A 21,966-nucleotide genomic window follows, 5' to 3' on the forward strand; every position below is an offset into this window, starting at 1 on the left:
GACATAGTCAAAATAATGAGCATTAAACTGGGACCAGCCCTAAAAATCTTTAATTCCATTCTGATGTTCAAAGCTGCAGAGAAAAACTCACACAATGAACTTTGAAGAGAATGGAAATGTGTACGAGTCAGCTTTCTCCACTGGAGCTCATGTTTTATTCAAAGCACAAAGACTTGCTAGAACTATTGAGTAAGGACTCTCAGAAAGGAAGAAACATATGTTCAGCACTGGTGAACTGTTTATATTCTCCTGGAGCCAGTACACATTTGAATCCTTCTGGGAAGTGTTCAAGCTTTTGAGAAGGTACTGTGTAACAACCGTGTCAGCTAGTCTTATTTACCAAACTAATGGCGCTAATTCTCCATGGATGGTTAGGATCCCTAACTTTCTCTGGACATCAAGAAAACCTTCATTAATTATTTATGCTGTATTATATAAGGGAACGTTAATATTTTATAAGAATTCTTGAATTCTACTTCATGTACCCATTTTACTTTTCAGATGCTTTTACTGGATACTATCAAAATAAAAACTGAATAGCCAAAAATTAGGCTACAGGTAGCCAGATGAGACTGTTATGGCTAATACCTATGTGTGCCATAGTTCAAAAATGAAACACTTAATGTTACATATGTGACACTTTATGCTACAGCATATAACTTTACAGATGATAAAACTGTCTGTTTGCTTGTTACAAAACAAACCTTGTTGGGGTTGAAATTATAATGCTTTTTTGATAACTGAATGTTTTTACTTTTGCACGATTACAAAAATGTTATGTGAGTTTTTCCACCAGCATCTTTAATGTATTTTACCAAAAGATCAGTATAGAGAAGGCTGCAACTGAAAAATAAACTTCAACTTCATAGAAGACTTTTCGTTAATGCTGCACAATAAAGTCCCAACCATTCACATGGGAAAGCTACAGTCCTTCAGCACATGAAGGAAAATACATGTACTTTGAGGTAAGGACATTAGCAAAAGAGAAAATAGATTCATTTATGTCTGCACATGCCATCTCCAGTATAGTTACCACAACAGTGGAGGAAACCAGTGTGCTAAATGTAGGACTGTTACTCTGGCTTCATATTCAATATAAGTTTGTTTTCCCAATGGTGGGAGAATTATTTCACCCACTACTTCCTAGTTGGAAAGTCTGATTGTAAGCAAATAAGGCATAGGAGTGTCCTGGGTTCATAGGTAGAGAAAGCATGGAGGAAGAGGATACTTAAACGCATATGGTGCATCAGCACATTCTAGGTGTAAAATGCATGCGTTTCACTGGGTCATTAGCAGTCTGCAGATGCCATCAGCAAGTACTTAGGTGAAGCAACCTTCCTTATTGTAGGATTATTACAACGATTTGTATGGGAAAGTTGTTGCACTTGGTGTATATAAGTAAGATGTAAACCAGATGCACTTTAAATGGGAGAAAGCCTAGCTATGTGTGTACTGAGGACTGTTCCAGAATGCTGCTTTTGCAAGAAGAGAGAGAAGAGTTGGATCAGGATTTTTGGCAGCCCTCTTCTTAGCGCTGTGGTGGGCAGTTGCTCAGCCTTTAAAGCTGAGAACAAACAGAGCATTTCCGTTGCACAGAGATGGGAAAATTTTGCATCTTCCCACAGATTTTACTAGGCTGTTCTTTGGCTGGAGTTCCTTAAGATTTCAAGAACACTCTGTGCCCTTTCCAGATCATGTAGGTGACTGGTACCTGCCATAATAGGAGGTAAAACAGGGTCAGTATGAAGTAAGTTGCATTGCTCTATTAATTTCCTTCCATAGCATTGCATAATTAATATTTTTACATTTTGTTCAATATTTGTACATTCAAATTGCACTCTTATTGTACTACAATACAAATAAAACCTGAACTGGAGCTGTCTGTTACATTTGTGTCTGCCCAGGATTTTCCAATGAACCTGGGTGTTCCCAAGTAATTCCTCACTGTAGCTTAATGTGGCCATGAGTTAAAAAGGAACCTGGCTACTGCTTTCTGCCCTCTCCTTAAACACTTAACTCCTAAGGCTCGCAGACCATTTGTGAGCTTGGACAAAGTCACTGGCAGCACCTGAAGTTGCCCATGCAGATCAGTAAAATGCCACATTCTTCTGTTTTCTTTCCTTCTGTCCTTCCATATAGTTTATTTTCCTTCACCCTCTGTCTCTCTATTGTGAGCCAGCTCTGTAGCCTGCAGTGAGAACCAGTGAAGAGATTTGCTGCTCGACAGAGGTTATTTGGACGTGGTAGCAGCTCCCTGGATTTTTATATACCTACTTACAAAGTAATGTAGTTTAAGAAATGGGTTTGAGTTAATACTGTTTACAAGATTTAGACTAAACCTCACTTAAATGATTCAGAGACCAACTTTCTATTCGTACAGGTATCACAACAGTGAGGACACGAATAATCCTTACTTTTGTATCCAATCTGATGAGGTAGCAGGGTATAACCACCTCTGTTACAAAAACTATACCCAACAAATTTACTTAGAAACTAAAACCGCTCAGGAGACCTACTGAATCCTTAAAACGGTGGTTGGTATTGTATGTTGTGTTGTAGGTAGCCCAGCTGTCACACAGGTAAAGGTTGTCCACTGATTTCTATGGAGCCACATGAGAAATCCTAAGACTTCAATAAGAGAGCCTGGCCATTAAATGCAGTGAGTTCTCCTTATCCTGCAGTATCTCCAGTGTAGTCTCTGCACTGGAGTCATCCCTGCACAGCTGAGCTTTAACAAAACAGCTGTGGGTTTCCAAGCCATGTGTTTGAGTGTTTAAAGAATCATGGTGACCACAAACGCTACTTTGCCTACACAGACATTTTTAGAACTGGTAGGAGATTGATCTTTTTGGTAGAATGCAATGTTTTAATGAAAACCTATTTTCTATTCCAGTAATGGGTCGTGTTTGGGGGCTGCTGCTACCATCCATCACTGCGTGTTTGTCCGAAGCCATATACTGTCAGGCAGTAGCCCCTGGGATTTCCAGACATGCAGGAGTTAAGAGGCGTATGTTAAGAAGAAAAGGAGGCTGTGGAAGAGGAGAGGAGAGGGCTCCGCTCTGTGTGGGAGACAGGAGAGTCACCATGTGGAGAAGGCCAGTTTGTTCTGGGAAACAAACTCAGAAGGAAGATGAGGCATTCGCTCCCTGGCGCCAAAGCTGTGGTTACAAACGCACATGGCAGCATCCCAGATAAATCATTCTTGCTGCTTGGAGAGCTCATCTTAGAATCCTTATTTAGCAAATTCAGGATCAATGTAAAAAAAAAAAAAAAAAAAGTTTTACGCATGGAGAAAATACTAGAAACTCATCTTCCTGCAAACTAAAAATCAGGCCCACCATTTTAAAATACAAAAATTATTGTAGTAGGCTTTCAGTGATGATACTATAAGGAAATGCCGGTGAAAAGGAAATCTTTAATTTGTGCCACTTCAAAACATTAACTGTATTAGCATCAGAAGCAGTGAAGTGCTCACATTGGCTCACAGTGTGGTTTTTAACATTCTAAGGGTCAAAATATTATCTGAATTTGTCAAATGATCCATATGGAAAAATAATACATGACACATGCAGTAGTCTAGAAAATTTTATTATATCTAATGCCTCTAGACTGCTCTAGAATTTCTATTTAAAATAATGAAAATGCTTAGGTTTAATTTTTTGTAAAAAGTAGCCAGTACAATTGAAAAAGAAAAAAGGCATTATTAAACATAACTGTTAAAAATATACATACACTTTCACCAGAAAGAATGGCACTGAATTATCTTCACAACAGAGGGATTTATTTTGACAAAAAGTCAAATGCTTCTGCAGGGAGTGTTGTGTACACCATCAGATACTGGGATAGTCACGTGCCTCCAGCTCTCTTTTTACCTGGGTGAGCAGGGATGCTGGGCTCCTCACCTCAAAGACCAGGGACTCCAGGAAGTTCAGCGTCCTGTGGATTCTCTTTGGGCACGGGATATCGAACACACGAAATGCAGCCACCAGCGCTGCCAGGGCCATAGTGCAGTCATCGAGCTGGGCTAGCTCTTCTCTTTCTACATACAGTGCAAACTCACACGAATTCACATGGAAGGGATTTTTGACTTCCAATACTGGTGTCACCACCTTTACCTAAATTAAAAACAGGAGATTTCAAATGATGCCACAGCATCACTTTGGTGAACAGGTCAGAGAAATAACTAACTACACTTTTGAATTTAGCTAGTATTTCTATGGATATTTGCCATCTACCCAAAAGGCAGACTAATGTCTACCTTTTCCAGGAACTAGGCTGAGCAACCAGAAGGCCAAGTGATGCACCCAGGCAGCTGATACATGGAAGAGACACCAAGCCTGCTGTGCTCTGTCTCCTACCTCTTCATTCACTGCAGCAAACAGACTGGAATCATCTCCAAAGACATCTGGCAGGAGTAGACATGCAGCAGTCTTTTTCATATCTGTCAAAGACAAGGATTTCCACTAAATTACAAATGCAAACATTCTAGCACTGCAGTATGGTCCTGGAAAAGCAGATTACAGCCTGTATAATAGTTAACAGCTCAGCAGTGGAACTGTTGTTCAGTCCATTTTGAAGAGTAGCTTGTACCACAGTGAAAGTTTAGGCACCTCAGCTGGCAAAGGGTATTCAAATAATTCATGGCACTGCTAATCAGTATTAACAAGAAGTACGTAGGCCTCTGGGTTGCTTCTGTTGGAATTTGCAAGCCGAGTAGACCTCCTGCACCCCCCACCCGTGCCCACACTCTTCTCTCCCCAGTAAATCAGATATTTTTGGGGACTCCATTTCGAAGGCTGTGGTACGAGCTGGTGCTGCAGGACCTCCAGGGACATGGTATGTGCTACCCTCTGGTTCAGCTATTATTGACTGTAACATCTTTCTTGCAGGTCAGGCTTCTGGTGCCATGTGTTTCACTGAACCTGTCTGGTCAGGCATTTATCACCTAGGTGCCAGGTCAAGTTGTTTGTGAGAGAAAAACAGGAAAGTAAAGGCCATGGGACTTGACTAAGATGTAGAGTTAAAACTTTGTATAAGAACAGGGGAAATTACTTACGTCCATAACTTTCTAAGGCCAAAGGTATGGGTAGAAAGTCCATAAAGGCTTTCTGGATTAGGCTGTCTGCTGACAGTTTTTTATCTATCATGGGCTACTGAGTACTTGTGGTTTTAAGCTTAAAGAAAGAAAACCACAGTATTTTAACCTGCTCTGCTGGCTTCTTTAAGAAATGGCCTGGTAATAAAAGGAGTGAAACTACTATAGGAAACACACGTATTCATACTGTGTCACCTTAGATTTGACATCCTGGCATTATGCCTGTGTAATAGAAAACGACGGTCTAAGGAGCACTTCTCACAGAGCTAAGCTCGAGCATAGATGCTGACAGCTGCAATTTGGGAAGAACAGCCATTTTGAGTAACTGCTTCAAAGGTTTTGCCCTTGCAGAACCGTGCTCCCCAGACTTTTCAGACTGAAAGAAGTTGAGTGGCAGTGGGTGCTTGCTCCCTCACAGCCAGGAAGCCGAACACTTCAAGATACCTGGACCTCTTTGCATGACTCTGGTACCTGCTCACCAGAGGTACCAGTTTGCACACTTAGTCCTGCAATGTGCCTGCAGAGATGAGGCACTCGAAACACAGTGGTAATTACTAGTTTTATTTCACTGGGATGAAGAATTCACCCATAGAAACAGTATCTCTCTAAAGGAAATGGTCTCTTTTTATGGGACTATTTCTAAACCAGAAAATTTGTTTTCTGTGTGTATTTTTAGAAGATAATAAGCACTCTTTTACATATCTAGAAATGCATAACTCTGCTCATGTAGCTATACTTATTCTGCAGTCTTTCATTCAATTAAAAGTTTCAATACCTGACAATTCTCCTAGTAATTTCATTAGATTTTATTCTTAATGCTTCCAATTGCTGTATAATTTTTCAAGCAACTGTGACATTTTTAATATGTTTTTGCAGTAAAATTGGAACTAGTTTAGTTACATAAGTAAGGACAATTAGCTACAACAAAACTCTGATATTCAGAGCATAGAAGATTTGTACTGACACTTCAGAATGTCTTCCTCTGTGTGACGCTTCAGATTTTCTTGCAGCATGATGTTAATTGGATTATTCCTCACTGCATACAAAGATAATATGTTTTCTGAATAAATCTCCAAAATCTCAACTGTTTTCTTATAAATGTCCATGTGTGTGAGAAGCTGGAACTCCCTAAAAAGCTAAAAGAGAAACAAATATTTGGTATTACTGCAATCCTGAGAACTGAAAACAGCACAAGGTGCACACTTTGAAGACAGGATAAAACTAGCTCAGTAAAAAAAGATTATAAACCAGAGGGGATGGTTTAATTTCTTTTCAAAGCAAGGAAGAAATATATCGAGTAACACCAAAATGCTTCAGATAATGCACTGATGTTGCGCGTGGTATGTTTAACACAGGATTGGTGAATCTTTCAAAGTGGCGTTAGCAGCAAAAGTGTGAGTTAGGTTAGAGAGAACAATGTTGGATACTTCACGGGAAACACCCAGTAAAACGTGTGCCTGTGGTTATATCACATCTATAACAAAAAATTCAATGTCATTAGTAAAAATAGCTATTACCTGATAAGGGCATCTTAAGAAAGGAAATAGTCTAAGAATGTCTTTTAAAGGTGCCTTATCACTGATCATCTTTCTCCGCATTTCAATTGTCACATTCATTCTGTTATCCACTTCTTTCCAGTTCCTCTGAGTTTTCAGATATTCTTGCTTAAGCCATTTAATGTGTACATCCATTGCACTGCCTTCAAGATGAACTGGTTCTTCCTATCAAGAAATGAAGGACAGAATTGTGACAAATCAGCTAGTCTTTTTATCTGATGTAGCTTGTGTGATTTGAGTGTAGTCATAGTGTAGACATGCTCAGCAGAAAGTACCTATAGTATAATTTCAGTACCAGCTCTGTGGACTTGCCTTCATGTTCTAATAGTTAGATGAAGATCTGTATTCATATAATAGTATAGCTATCAGCCAAGTCTCCCAAGCTTAAATTACATATTTGAGGATATTAGTGAAATTACTATGCCTGTGTCTGGTTTGCCTAATTGAAGAAATAGTATTTTCTTCTTACTCATACAGGCCCTAGAAGCAGGAAAACAAACTTTCACATTTATGCAACGGAAGTATTTACCTCCAAGGAGACCAGCTGAACTCAGAAAACTTAATAGAAAACATGGCTGAGTAGTTTGATTGTTAGTGTATTCAAAAAGTTATTTTGTACTTGAAGATTGTTAATAGTCTTCTTCAAAATTACTATTATTGTCCCTGCTTTAATTCCAAACACAGTAATTTGTAAGAACAGGAGTGGCTATCTATAGGAGTAGTGAATCAGTGGCAGTAGCCTGGAGCTGTTTAGTTTCTATCAGAGGACGCAGTGAATATGCTCATTGAAACAACCTGAGACAATGTACAAATGCACTGTTAGTACAGTTACCACTCCCAGGCTGCATTTACCCTGGATTTTCCCATATGTATTATCACTGTGTTATCACTGACGCAGCTGTTGGCTCTGTCAGTGTTGGCCTGTGGGTCAATGTCAGCGGGAGTTAAAACACTTCATCCTGTTCCCTGGAACATTTAAGATACAGAGCTACGGAACATACAACATCCAAAACTGCTTCACAGTGCTCTGTATGTGCAATTAAACTTTCCAGTTTAATTAACATCCTTTCTTAAATTGTGCATGTGGCATTCCAAGAATGGTTGCACAATGTACACAATTAAAAAACCTGTCTCCCTCCTAGTATATATCCATGGATTTCAATAGCCACTGGGAAAAGAAAATAAGCCCTGCATGCAGGACAGGTACCTACTGTGACCCCACAGGTACTCTTCTGGCCTGTGCTAGGCTGCAGTATTATCACAGTCTGCACTCTTTCTAATAGAGGACTTTAATCTGCATTGCATTACAAGAGTAATATTTGTTTGTGAGCAGCTTGAGTAGGCATTCCTACCCTCCTCCTCACTGCACAGGGACAAAGGTGGTGGGTCAGATGGTCTGAGTCCCATATCCTCCTCTACCTGGCTGAGTGCTGGGAAAAAGAATCGTAGAATCATAGAAGAGTTAGAGAGGACATAAAGATCGTTTAGTTCCAACCCCCCTGCCATGGGCATGGGTGCCTCACACTAGACCGGGTTGCCTGCCTCTGTCCAACCTGGCCTTGAACACTGCCACGGATGGAGCATTTACCACTTCTTTGGGCAACCTGTTCCAGTGCCTCACCACCCTCAATGTAAAGAACTTCTTCCTTATATCTAATCTAAACTTCCCCTGTTTAAGTTTAAAGCCATTACCCCTTGTCCTACCACTACAGTCCCTAACGAAGAGTCCCTCCCCAGCATCCTTACAGGCCCCCTTCAGATACTGGAAGGCTGCTATGAGGTCTCCACGCAGCCTTCTCTTCTCCAGGCTGAACTGTCCTAACTTTCTCAGCCTGTCTTCACATGGGAAGGACTCCCATGTGAAACCCCTGATCATCCTCGTGACCCTCCTCTGGACTTGCTCCAACAGCTCTATGTCCTTTTTATGTTGAGGACACCAGAACTGGACACAATACTCCAAGTGAGGTCTCACGAGAGCAGAGTAGAGGGGCAGGATCACCTCCTTTGACCTGCTGGTCATGCTTCTTTTGATGCAGCCCAGGATACGGTTGGCTTTCTGGGCTGTGAGCGCACACTGAAGCCAGCTCATGTCAAGCTTCTCATCAACCACCACCCCCAAGTCCTTCTCTGCAGGGCTGCTCTGAATCTCTTCTCCGTCCAGCCTGTAGCTGTGCCTGGAATTGCCCTGATCCAGGTGCAGGACTTTGTACATGGCTTGGTTGAACTTCATGAGGTTGGCATTGGCCCACCTCACAAGTGCGTCCAGGTCCCTCTGGATGGCATCCCTTCCCTCCACCTTATCATAATAAGGTTCTTCTCAGTAGGGCCCAGTGGCTATATCTTCCCTCTCACAATGTGCGTGTCCCATGTCACCGATAAAGATGCTGAACAAGACAGGTCCCAACACCAATCCCTGAGGGACATTTACCACAACTCTATGCATGCAGCCATCCAGCCAGTTCTTTATCCACTGAGTGGTCCATCCATCAAATTGATGTCTCTCCAATTTAGAGACAAGGAGGTCATGCGGAACAGTGTTGAATGCTTTGCACAAGTCCAGGTAGATGATGTCAACTGCTCTGCCCCTGTCCATCAGTTCTGTAGCCCCATCATAGAAGGCCACCAAATTGGTCAGGCAGGATTTCCCCTTAGTGAAGCCACGTTGGTTGTCACCAACAACCTCGTTGTTTTTCATGTGCCTTAGCATGCTTTCCAGGAGAATCTGCTCCATGATGTATAAAGTAAGCTTGTGAGTGTAGTGGCACTTCCCCTGAGTTCTGTGAAGACTCCACTAAACTGGGGTTCATGGACTCCCAAGGATTATGGCTTTAGATTTAATAGCCTTCAGTAGACTTTTTCCTTCCATTATTTTTCCCATTCACTTTTCCAATTCTCATAAAATCATACATCCTGCATTAAATTCATCAGTTTAACTGTGCACTGTCAGAAAAAACTTTGTTTTTCTCTCGCTGCTTCTGCCTTCTAATTGTCATACTGGATTCAAAACCTATTCACCATCTTCTTGCCACTGTACTTTTATAGATATGCCATATTCTGTCCTCAGCCACCTCTTTTCCAGCCAAGACTGTCCTAAGCTGTTGAATCATTCCACATAGAAAAGCTGGTCCAAACTTTCAATAATCCTTGTTACTGTCTTTGCATATTCTCTTAATTTCACTACAGCCCTTAGCTAGTTGAGATGTTGAAACACCACAGGTGCATCCAGTGGAATAATGTGCTCCCTTTTGTTTCTTTCTTACATAACTCTGAGCATTCACTATACGTTTTTGTACTGCTGCTTTAGCATTGTGCCAAGTTTTCTTTGGCATAATACAGAAATATCATTTGTGAATAGTAATAAGAAGCTCAGAGCCAATCACTGTAAATGTTAGGACTGCATTTTCTCCTGTTGCCTTAGTTTTCATCTAACACTAACAAATTTTATCTATTGTTTTTTTGCCCCGTCACTCAGTAGCATGGGATCCTTCTGCAGGTCTTCGGACAGTCTTTTGTTGTTACTACCCTTAGTAGCATCACCCAGTGTGGTCAGCCAACTATCCTTTTTCCACACTATTTAGAAATATATTGAACTGCTTAAACTAAGCATTAATAATTGTTCTGCTGTAAAAACCAGCTGTATTTGCCTAGCCTTCTTTGTTCTATTTTATTCATGCAAGGACCTTCTTGCTTATCCTTCAGATTATATCCTCTAAGAGCCTTTGAAAGGCATGTGGTGAAATCTCCCCTGAAGTTAAAGTAAACTGTATCAGTTGGATTTCCTGTGTCCTCAGGGTTGTTGAATACTTCAAAGAACTAATGAATTCATGAAGAATTACTTCTCTTCACTGAAACTTTGTTGATTCTTTCCCAATGTGTTCATCTCTTGAGTCTGCATTACAGTTCCTGCCAATTTGGCCAGTAAAGACAGTAGCTTTCTTGGTCAGTATGGTCCCTACCATCTGTGAATACCATTCCAGTATTCGCACATCCCCAAGTGGGCTGTTCAGCTGTTCCTTAACCTACTAACTTGCACTACGTTGGATGGACTGGCTCTTGCCAGTATGACCACTGCACAAAACCAAGGGCTGATCTACTTCTGTTAGTCTCAAGATGCTCGCGCTTTCTCACACATGTATGCAGACAGTTAGTTGGGGTTTTTTAATTACATTTATGTTTTCCACTCCAGGCAAAAGCTGGTTTGAAGTCTCTGACTCCAAACAGCTGTTATTACTGGCCTCTCTTGTGGGTCTGCTTCCAAGCCTCCTGCCCATGGAGCAGGAGCTTCTTCAGCCACCTGCTGTGGTTCATTTCCAGAGGGGCCATCACCTTCAGTGCCTTACTTGCAGAGGCAGGAAAGCAAAACAAACTCAACCTGGTGTGCTGTAACCACAGACAAACTGACTGGGTTGCTTAGAAACTGACTGGGTTGCTTGTGACCTTTACTCCAGCTAATTTCTGTCCCCCTTGTCAAGGCAAACACAGCTCAAGTTGATGGACTCTCATCATAGTCAGCTCTGTCTCTGAGAGATGGTTTAGCTAATGATATTATTAATTATCTAAATGAGACTATTTGACATTTTTGTAAGCATCAGTGGCAAGCTACCAATAGAAATACAGCAGTAGTATAAGGAAGAGTTGCTGTCAAACATATCTACTAGGAAAAAAAATAATGTGATGGAAGGCCAGACTTCATCGTGTAAATCATCCATTACATATGAGAAACACAAGCAGAAGTCAGTGTTAGAATTGCTTTTCTTGCAGTGTTCAGCCTGCTTAGAGTAATGACCATCTGTAATCTTTCCACATTTTAAGCTGCATTTCTAGGCTGAAGAAAGGTAGTTCTGAAATGTAAGCTCTTTAACATTGTTTGTTTAAGCTAGTAGTCTGTGTAATAGGTGTATATTTCCAGCCATAAAACACATCTTAAAACTTCAGGCAAGTAATAGAGCTCCCAAAATGTACCAAATCCCTGGTAGGATTGGTTTGGATGATTTGGCCAGTTTTCTACTGGCCTTAGTAGGTATTGCTGTTTCAGAGATTACTTCGTGTTTATTAAAGTGCAGCGGAAACATAACAAGTGAAGTTTATGTAGTTTGAGGATGGGCAATGATGAGTATGATGTAAAATACTTGGGGTGTTGTAAAATAGTGCTGCATTCAGTGAAAGGGCAAGTGAAAACCCAATTCTAGGGTTGGCACTAGCAACCAAAATTGCTATGATCTGATCTTGACTATACATGATGGCTTTAATACAGTGACAGGGTGTGCCTTATATATATCTAATCACTTCATTTTGTCTCTGAACATTTTGATTCCTACTTTCATTCATCCCCTACTGGGGAATACAAACAATATACTGTAGTATATAGTGCTACATAAATATAGATCAGCTGATAATTGGGAAAATAAATTCCAGTTGATTTAATGCAAATGATCCATGTTTATCAATAAGGAACAGAACAGAGCAATGAGACCTCACTGGTACATCAAGTCAAATGGCTGTCGTTAGTAGAACCAGTGTGGAATTAGAGAAGAGTGACTTTAAATATTTATGGATGAGTAGCTGTTTTCAGTCAGCCTAGCTGAAAAGGGCAAAAGCATTCTGTTTTATGTTCTTCAATATTTCTAAGAATAGTTTTATTGAAATAAAATCTGAAGGGGTTTGATAGAGCAGGAAATTATGGCATCACTTGTTTTTACACAAACTATTTCTGACCTCAGTATTTATTAGATTGTAACATCAAAAAAGGTTATGCTTTTATTGAAAAATTACAAAACACTATGCTCGCAGCAGAATGCATTTGGTGACTTGCTTCGTAACTTAATTCCCATTATATTTCAGCTCTTCTTCCTATTTTGCAAATTTGTCTTTTTTCTAGTAAAGTGCAGTGACCTGATATTAACTCAGCCACACCTAAATGCAGGAATCACTTAAAATGTTTTAATTTTTTCCTTTTAGTTTTTGCTTTGTGAACAAGTTAATTTTTAAGGTAAGTGGAAAGGTAACCAAGAGGTGGCTTTCTTTTGGGGGAAAGAAGTTATCTCAGTGGGACACCATTTTGCGAAGAATCTGGGTTTGCCAAACTTAACAGTTCAGCATATATGCAAGGACACAACTTAAAAAATAGACACTTTAAATGAGGAATCCTTCATTCTTCAGGTCACCCAACCTCCAGTGTTAATTGGTAATCTTTAATTATTTTTGTATATAGAATTTTATCTTATTTAGCAACATACTAATCTAATTTACAATGTAAAGAATTTCCTTCCTTTTTATATAATAAAAGTTCTATTTATTTTAAAAATACCTTTCTGGAACAAATGAGTATTTACCTCAATGCCTTTAAAAAACAAGCTGCCTTTATGTCACAAGCTCATGAGAAACAGAGAAAAAGGTCTAAAGAATGCAGAAAGGAAGTGAATGAGGTAAGCAGAGGATATCCAGTACTTGCATGGCAGTGTAACCTAGACCTTGCCTGAGGGATGGTCCTGCTAAGGCTCTTAGCCTTTCTGCTGGATTCACACACAACAGGTGACAGCAACAGGGAGCCCATCCCAGAGTGCCTGTGCCCGCAAGCACCCTGGGCTCTTAGCATCTCAGATATCTGTGATTAAAGCCACTGGATCTAGAAGCCACATGGGTTGTAGGGCTCTTTGCCCACACTCCAGCTGCCTTTTCACAGTGACCCCCAGTTGATACTCACAGTTCTACTTAGAACCATATACAAATAGGTTGTGTTAAGATGCTCCCATTAAAGCAAGAAAGCATACATACAAAAATATCATTTGTTTTCTCCAAAAACTCAAAAAACCCCTCCAAATCCCTCATGCCTTCCATCTCCTGAAGCAAGAGGCTCATTAGTCATTTGGTAAGAGACAGGTTTTTAAATAAATGCCAAATTCCTTAATGTCTTTTTGATGGATCTTGATTTTTCCCATATGATATGAGATTACATTTTTCCCATAAAATATGAGATTATATTACCATATTCTTGTGAAAAGCCCAAGATAGAGGGGCACTTTTATGAGTCAGTGCCACAGCCAAGGAAGTGAAGCCGCTACATGTCTTTGTGGGGAGGAATGGAGCAATTCTGATGAATGATGTGTATCTCCAAGGTCTAAGCTTTCAGTTACTGTTCAAAGCCAGCATCATAAATCCTTAAAGTCATTAGTGTCAGTAACAAAGTAACATGACTGCCTAATCACAGTGATGGAAGCTCCTCTGGTGAGGACAGCAGGCACCTCTTCTTTTTACAAGGGTTTACACCAGTTCCTGAATGGTAAATGTAGCCTAGCCACTGCTATCAACAAAGATCAAGATCTCCTTTTTTGAAGAATGCCAACAGAACCTACTGGTTCCTCAGTTTCAGAGAGTGAATTCAGATAGAACCAGCAGAAGTAAAGGGATGGATATAAGGACACTGCACTGCATGCTGTTGGTCTGTTCACTGCCAACCATGGATTCAGGCTCCTCACCTGTGATGCTCTAGGACTATTCCTTTGAGGAAATTCCTTTGGATGGAAACTAATCTGCTTGCTGGAAAGGACAGAAACCATGTGATGGTAGTGAGAACCATCTCCTGCAACAGCAGTGCCACACAGACAGGTTCAGTGGTGCCAGCACTGACTGGGAGCTCCTTTTACACCATACTTTGGGACTGGGTTACTGATGGGTAGCAGTATTGGTACAGCTGTTGTATTGCCTTTCATTATTACTGCTCTTGTCAGCTCCCAGCAGCAGCTAATAATACTTCATTTGAAAAAGATGTTTCAGGTTTTTCTTGCTGGATGCCAATACATACACCAAGTCCTGTTATTGCTTAGAACATTGCTGCTGCTAACACTTCTTGATTGCTGAGTCTACACCTGCATCAGAGTTAGCATCAATTTTCAACGTACTTATGCAAGAAAACCTGACAGTAGCAGTTTCAGTGTCTTCTCTCTGCCTAAACAAAGAACATGATGCTTGCATACTGAGAGTATAGTGGGACCCTTGTTTCCTTGTTTGGAATAATCTTTTCCATTAAGTGGGTTTTGTAACTTCTTTAGGATGAGAAACAGTTTTCTCAGGTAGTTAAGTGAGCATAATAGGAATCTTGTGTATTGATTTTTGAATACTGAAAAGTGGGTCTTACTATTTTGTCTGGAATACATACAGACACAAGTGTACGGAACAGTTTTTAATACCACTATTGCAAGGGACATCCCTTTTTCTCTGGTGACTTTCAGGTTCATCATAATGACATTTAGTTTGCTGAACACTGAAGCATTTTAGATCAGGAGGAATGTTCAAACCAGGTTATGACCATTAGAAAGTAAAGATTTGCTAAAAAAATCCCCCAAACCAAGCAAAACACTGCAGACTGATCTGGAACAAGTCTGAATCTGAAAGACGGGCAGTAAGCTGGACACTGCTCAGGACCCATCTTCTTGCCCCAAGAGATAGGGTAGGAGAAAACTGAGAAGGCATTGCAACTGTGCCACCTCTCATATCCAAACACTGAACACAAAGACAGATGAAGCAGCATGGGCAGACTGCTTTATGCAAAATGACCATGTCACCTACTACAGGATCCACGCTGTCTTGTACTCAAATAAGGTGTTTAATTAAAACAGGCTCTGCTTTAACTACACATAATCACCCTTTTGCTCCAGGCAGACTCTTTCAGAGCTAGATTACATGCCAGTGCTAACTGCAAACTTTCAAGGCCACGTGTGTCAATTTATATCGGATGACATTTTTTTTCTGATTTGTAAGCTGCCAAACACAGTGTAAGCAAAATGGGTGAAATCCCTTTTCTTCTACCAAGGGACAGCCTGTATTTCACACTTTATGTTAACTCACAGAACAATGGAGATAGTGAATGACATAAATCAGAAGGTGAAGCATAAAATGCATACCAGGAATTTGTGTTGAAAGCTTTTGCTTTAAAAGCATTCAAAATATTAGCTAAGCAACACTACACACTACGTATGCACAGCAAAGTTTTAGTAGAAAAATTGCATTACAACAGTACAGTCATTGAATAATCACTCGTATATGCATGCTCACATTCTGACTGTGCAGATAGTCAAGCATTTGGTTTGGAAACTTTAAATCTTAGAGAAAAAGGGATTATCATCATCCCTGCTTCACCTGTCTACAGCATTCACCGTCTAAATGGTACCTAATGCTGTGCCTGCATTTAGTGACCCTCAACTACAAGACTGAGCCAAGAGAGTTTCTGCATCTCATGCACACCTCTTTTGACAGTTGTACAGACATTTGATTCATTTGGTTTCCTTTTTCCCTTGCTGATGACTTCCTCCTTTTTTCTCCAGCCATCACTTCCCAAATCCTATTCTCTCTGCACATCATGAAACCTTGTTTCATCTTTCTAACTCCTGTAGTGGCATAATCTCATTGACAAACACAGTGTTAGTTATCACCTTAAAGAAAAGCATAACCCTAGAAAATGTCTAACTTGCCTAATTTACCTAATTTGAGGCAAAAGAAACTCCAGCTCACAGGGTAGACATCACTCAGTCTTGATTCCCTTTTTCATCAGAAAAGCCAGTTTCCAGATAATGATCAGCATAAAGCCAACAGGGTAAACTTCTGTGAAGTACCCTAAAGCAGCATTTTTTCCATTACCATTTTTCTCCTCACAATTAGCCCTAAGACCACCCCCAGAGGCTCAAGCAGACTCCCAGCTTCAGTATGAGCACAACTTCGGCAAAGTTCGTGCAGGCTGAGGAAGGGTAAAGGCAGACAACAGCATAGATCATCTGCTTCACCCCAACAATCAGTTGTTGAGGGTGGTGGTGTTCTGGCTGGTTCAGGGACTGTATTCTACACCTGCCGTGAACCAGGTTCTTTGTGTTAAGCTTTGCAGGCCTTGTCATTAAATCTGCCCCAGGGCACCCAAGGTAATTTTGGATTTTGGCCAAACTCAGTATGCCCACCACACAGTTGCATAGATACAGATATTTAGTGGCATTTGAGATGTCATAAAGGTATCCCAGAAACCACTGGAAATAGAACAGTGTGACACAGGACCTATAGGAGACTCATGTCCTTCTGGGTTGGCAGGTGGAGCCATGCAGTTTGTATTCAGCAAACTGAATTGATTATGAAGTCACACTTTCTATGGACAGCACTGCCCAACACCAACAAGATTTCAAAACGTGAATTTTTGAAAGGGACAACTTGCTCTTTGATCACCACCCCTGTGATGACTAGGCTAGTGTTTGAACCACATGCTTTCATCATATGGAAGCCAATCACCAGCTCTAACCACGCTTCCCTCTCCATCGCCTTTTGCCTTTTGATAATCCTCTTGCCAAAGATGCACACCAGGAGTGTCCTATCTTCCTGTTCCTTCCTTGGCTCACCCAAGCCTAGGTCCCCTCCTCTTACAACTGACAAGAGGTAGTTTTTCTCACAGTCTGAAGGACCATAAGCCAAATAATTCCTCAGGGCAGAGGAAGGAGTTTAGGGTGCCATTTTGATGTTAAAAAGAAGAATGAGATCAGTCAGAACAAACCACTGGATGGCTGACTTGGAAGTAATCCCACTCTGGCTGTAGAGGAGAGACTGTACTTTCCATTTGCAGATGTAGGTCATTAAGATTATGAAGCACCCTGCCCTGGATTACTGCAACTCCAGGATATTTGCCTGACTGGAAAATGTCCGAGAAGGATTCTCACTCCACAGTCAGAAAGTTTGTTAATTAAGAAGGCTTTCCTGATCAAGTTCTACATATCCCTCAGACATGGAGGCTCATAATAATGTCCAAACTTTTCCCAATGGTGTCTCAACCTGATGAGTATTTGTAGGGAGCATCATTTTAAGCAAAACATAACTCAGTGACAGACACCTCCAGCATGGGTTTATGTGTTTACTTACCATCATTCTACAGCCCTGCACTTGCTCAAGACTTTTGCTGTGATGCTAGCACTCTAAAATGAGTATACTCTTCAATCTTGCTTGAGTATAATGCTCTGTAACAAGGACCACATCAGTAGATGTTTTAAAGAAACTGGGGAAAATGTCAGATGCTGCATCTGGAAGCAATGCCCTACATGGGGAGCCAAGTAACACTCATGCTGCTTTTCGAGAAGGAATGCCTGATGGCAGGTAATGAGGCTTGGACAGGACAAGGGGCAGATATCATCTGTGGCTCTGAGCATATCCCAGAACACCACAGGAAGCGTGTCTTGGCAAGCAGCTGGATTTTCACATGATGAACTAGAAAGAGTGGTTAAGGATTTTAGTAGTAGTAATAACTTTGTTACTCTTTTTATATGAAACCAAATGCCAGGTATAGCAGTGACGCATTTTGTATTAGTAAATAATCTTTTTGTCAGTTTGATACCATTAACAATCCAAGATTATACTGACACAAAACACATTTGACAGAGTTACATCTTATGACTGTTCAGCAACTAAAGCTCAATATAGAAGTCAGCTGTGTGGCTGGTAAGTAGGTCATCTGTTGGGAACAGATGTGCTCTTTCATCTGCACTGCTTGCCAGCTGGCTTTGAAGTATAATGCCCTAAATGTTCTACTTTGCCAGCTAAGAGAGAGTGTGATAACACAAAGGGGTTAGGAATCCTTCGCTGATTATTCTCCAAAGGTTTCCTTAACCTGGAATTCAGTTCCCACTCTTTTACCTTAAGTAATCCTGATGTGTTGACTTCTAGTCCACAGAAGGCTGATCTGTTCATCCAGATTTGGGATAGGGATGAAGGCAAGGGAATCTGTCTAATGATAATTTGAGAATCATTTGGTTCTGCCTATGTACTATGGTATTCACTTCTAGACCAAACTTTTTCTTTTTTTGAAGCTAAGACTCTTTGTTTAGCAATTTAAATTTACCACAAAGCAGTTAGTGCCAAGACTGGCAGAAAGGTGCCTTTATGTGTGTTCCTAAACATACAGGATGAAAATACCCACACTGCATTTGTTTAAAAGAATATTAAACAAACATCTTGCTCAGCTGTGCACATTTGAAATGACATAATTCAGGACCTCAGAGTCAGACACACCTGCTTTCAATGTAGAAACACATTTGAAACTAAGAAAGTCGTGATTTCCCCCCATTTTGTGGGACTCATTCTTAAACTTTAATAGGCTCTACAAGTGTTAATTCTTGCATTTATACTTATTTTTTACTTAAATTCATGATACAGGAAAAATGAGACAAAGAAAGGAAGAGTTGATTAGGGATACACAACATCCTCTTGCCCCCTTCCAGTTTAATCCTTACTTGCTCGTGACATTAACGCTAGCAGAAAACACCTAGGACTTCAGGAGAAATGGATCATACTTTCTTCTTCAATTTCTAAAGCAAACAAGGAATGACCAGTGATGGCCTTGGACAATGCAGTTAAAAAGAGTGGCAATTCCAGACACAGCACAGTGCAGTTACACCTTCTCTATAGAAAAATGAAGTTGAGCATGCAGTCCCTGCAGGATCACTGCAAAGCCCTTCTCAGCTATCTGAAAAAAGACCCACCCATTTCCAAGCATTAGCCGATAAAGGATGGCTAACTCTTGATGCATACACAAACCCAGGAGATTATCATTTCTCCTTTACTGCATGCAAGGCTGTTCATTGCTTTGCACCCAAATTAAGGGTTTCTTCCTTCACACATTCTGCAAACCTTTCGATTACAGCAGGCAAAAAGAGGGAAGGGTTTATTCCTGCACACATTAATCAAAAGGGGATAAATAGAAAATACTGAAGCCTCAAAACCAAACAAAAAACCACAAACAAAAGCAAAACAAACAAACAAACAAACAAACCAAAACAATCCTCCCCTCCCCCATCCCCCCCCAAAAACCAATGAAAATCCAAACCCAAACATATATGTGCATTTTGGATAGAAGACTACAGTTACCTTCAAACACAAGGGCAATGTATGCAGAAATGCATCCAGTAAACCATTCTTGTTCCCTTAAGTATCATGTGTCTGATTAAACAGCAGAATGGACCTGTGTCAAGTAAAGTCAAATATCTGCTTACCTATCATCTTTATCACAGTCTTACAACTGTTTAAGTTTTACCACATTTTAACTGCAGCACAAGGAATTGTGGGGAGTGCTGGCAAAGTGTAACTGAAACCTTAATGTATTTATGAAAGTGTACAGATTAATTAGAATGCTTCAAATTCTTACTGGACAGTGATAGCTCTCCAAATTCTCTATCTAAAGAGAGATGCAGCAACGGCACATATAAGCATCCTTATGTATATCACACATCAACACAAACAGCTTTTTTATAACAGTACAATGTGACAGTAGTATGTGGCTATTTGCTCCCAGCTCAAAAATCACTTCGCATTCGTTTTTTGTAAGGAGGTTTCAGCTCTTAGACATGGGCCTCTATTGTTTTTCACTAATTGGAGGTGTGTAACCTAAAGCAAACTGGTAATACTGAATTTAAAAAACCCCAGAATTTTCTGTCCACTTGGTAACAACTCTAAATGACAACAAATCCGCAAGGCATTCCATACTGGGTTTAGCGCCACTGTTGATACTTAGTTCTCCAGAAATATCAAAATGTCAAGGGCCTGCCTATATGACAAACTCAATACAAAATGAGTTTAAATAGGATGAGATCACTTTGTTCTCCCCTTTAATGGCACGTGGCCTTACTGTAAGCAGAGGAGCTGGAAGACACAGAACGCAGTTAAGTGCCAAAGCCAAAAACCTTACCTCTACCTGCACCTGGACATTGTCAGGTTTGTTTTCAGCAAATGAACTTTTCCTGGTCTGTCCTCTCCTGTGGCCAAACTTGCATTTGTTCCTCAGGACTTGCTCATCATCTTCAATGGGTCTCCGCACATACTTGAAACGATCTTTAAGGGCCCGTTTCCACAGCAACTGCATGGGAAAAAATAGCATGTCATTACCAGCATCTTTGAAAGATTTGTCCCACTCCTAAAGCAGGTCACTTTGTTTTATCTAACTCTACTTCATAAAAAAGCATTTGCCACTAAGCAGAAAAAGACTCGTTAGGGTGGCATCAGCGTACTGTGGCTTCAGGACTGAAGGAAACACAAGCACCTGTGGTATATGACTATGGCAACTAAACAGCAGGGCTGCTGGCACCACCGTGGTTTGTTAAGGATGATGGTAATTGAACCTAAGAGTTAGATTTATCCAATATAACCAGGTCTGACGGTGAAACTGCAGTTTGCTTTCTTTTTCTTAGCTCTTTCTTTGGGATGCTCCATTCATGACATGAGGCCATGAAACTACACAGTGAATTGGATCAGCTCACTGATGCCACAGAAAACTAATGGGTTTTTTTTTTGAGTGGATTATTTTTCCTCTTCCTTTGACAGCATCTGCCTGGTTGTGCAGTTGTAAGATTATCTAACACAAGGGAGCAGGAAAGACACAGTGGGATGCTTCTGTTTGCAGAGAGCCTACAGTTGCACTGGACCAAATGTATTACTAAACAGAACTTAAAATTTCTGAATTAAAAGGATTGTTAAAGTAGGTTCTAGTGTTTGTGAGACTCCTCAGACATATAAATTGCAACTTAAAGGCAGTTCTGCACTGCAAGTATGTGCAGTCCCTGTTTAATGGAGCCATTCATCACTCTCTGGCACCTGAAGATGGAGTTTATGTGGTCCCACTGCTTCTATCACACTTGTGTCATTTTTCTACTTGGGTACTGAAAAGTTCTGAAAACTGGATGAACAGCAACTACCTTGTGCATCCTTATAGACAGACACCTGGTTACCTGCATTCCCTGGCTGGGCATCCTGTGGTGGGACCCAGATGTGATAACTACCAACACATGGGGAAGAAATTACCAAGCAAAGACTGTTAAACATGTCTGCATACAAAACCTGCAGTTGTGAATATTGAAAATGTTTCATCAGCTACTCAAAAGCAACTGCTTATTCCAGTCATTGAGGGACTTTCAGCAGTAGGAGGGAACAAAAATTAGTCAGGGAAGTGACTGAAAATGACAGGACGTGGCAGGAGAGATTCAAACAGCTGTTACCTCATTTTCTAAAATTGACTCCAATACCATACTCACTTAATACTACACTCAAGCCTGTGCTCACTGACATGCTGAAACAAATATAAACAGAAGAATTATCCCAAATTTCTTACCAGTATCATGATCTTTATTAGTAAAGGTCATATGATTTTAAGGGTTGACTTAGGTGTAAACCAGAATTCAGCAAAAGAAGTACAGTCTTTCTTTGTAGCGAGTCCGACATAACCACCTTTCTCACCCACACGATATGGCTGGGAGGGTCTTTTAACAGACAGTGGTGAAGGCAGCATGACCTTGTCTTTCTCCTGCT

At 40.6% G+C, this 21,966-nt stretch overlaps 2 protein-coding genes across 2 annotated transcripts in view; one reads left to right on the plus strand and one right to left on the minus strand.

Moving 5' to 3' along the window:
• Nucleotides 1–699, plus strand: part of L3MBTL3 (l(3)mbt-like 3 (Drosophila)) — a 69,336-nt gene extending 68,637 nt beyond the window's left edge. The window contains exon 21 of the mRNA XM_010018046.1: nt 1–699. This exon is cut by the window's left edge and continues 54 nt beyond it. Within this exon, the coding sequence (XP_010016348.1) occupies nt 1–105 (105 nt within the window). The 3' untranslated portion in view covers nt 106–699.
• A 3,131-nt stretch (nt 700–3,830) lies between these two features.
• SAMD3 (sterile alpha motif domain containing 3) overlaps nt 3,831–21,966 on the minus strand; it is a 37,907-nt gene continuing 19,771 nt past the window's right edge. Inside the window, exons 5-9 of the mRNA XM_010018047.1 lie at nt 20,354–20,521; nt 6,613–6,816; nt 6,060–6,231; nt 4,359–4,441; nt 3,831–4,115 (exon numbers count right to left, since the gene is read on the minus strand). Coding sequence (XP_010016349.1) covers nt 3,831–4,115; nt 4,359–4,441; nt 6,060–6,231; nt 6,613–6,816; nt 20,354–20,521 — 912 coding nt within the window. The remainder of the gene's footprint in view (nt 4,116–4,358; nt 4,442–6,059; nt 6,232–6,612; nt 6,817–20,353; nt 20,522–21,966) is intronic.

This window comes from Nestor notabilis, unplaced genomic scaffold (genome assembly GCF_000696875.1).
Source record: "Nestor notabilis isolate BGI_N333 unplaced genomic scaffold, ASM69687v1 scaffold1937, whole genome shotgun sequence".
In the NCBI taxonomy this organism is placed as follows: Eukaryota; Metazoa; Chordata; class Aves; order Psittaciformes; family Psittacidae; genus Nestor; species Nestor notabilis.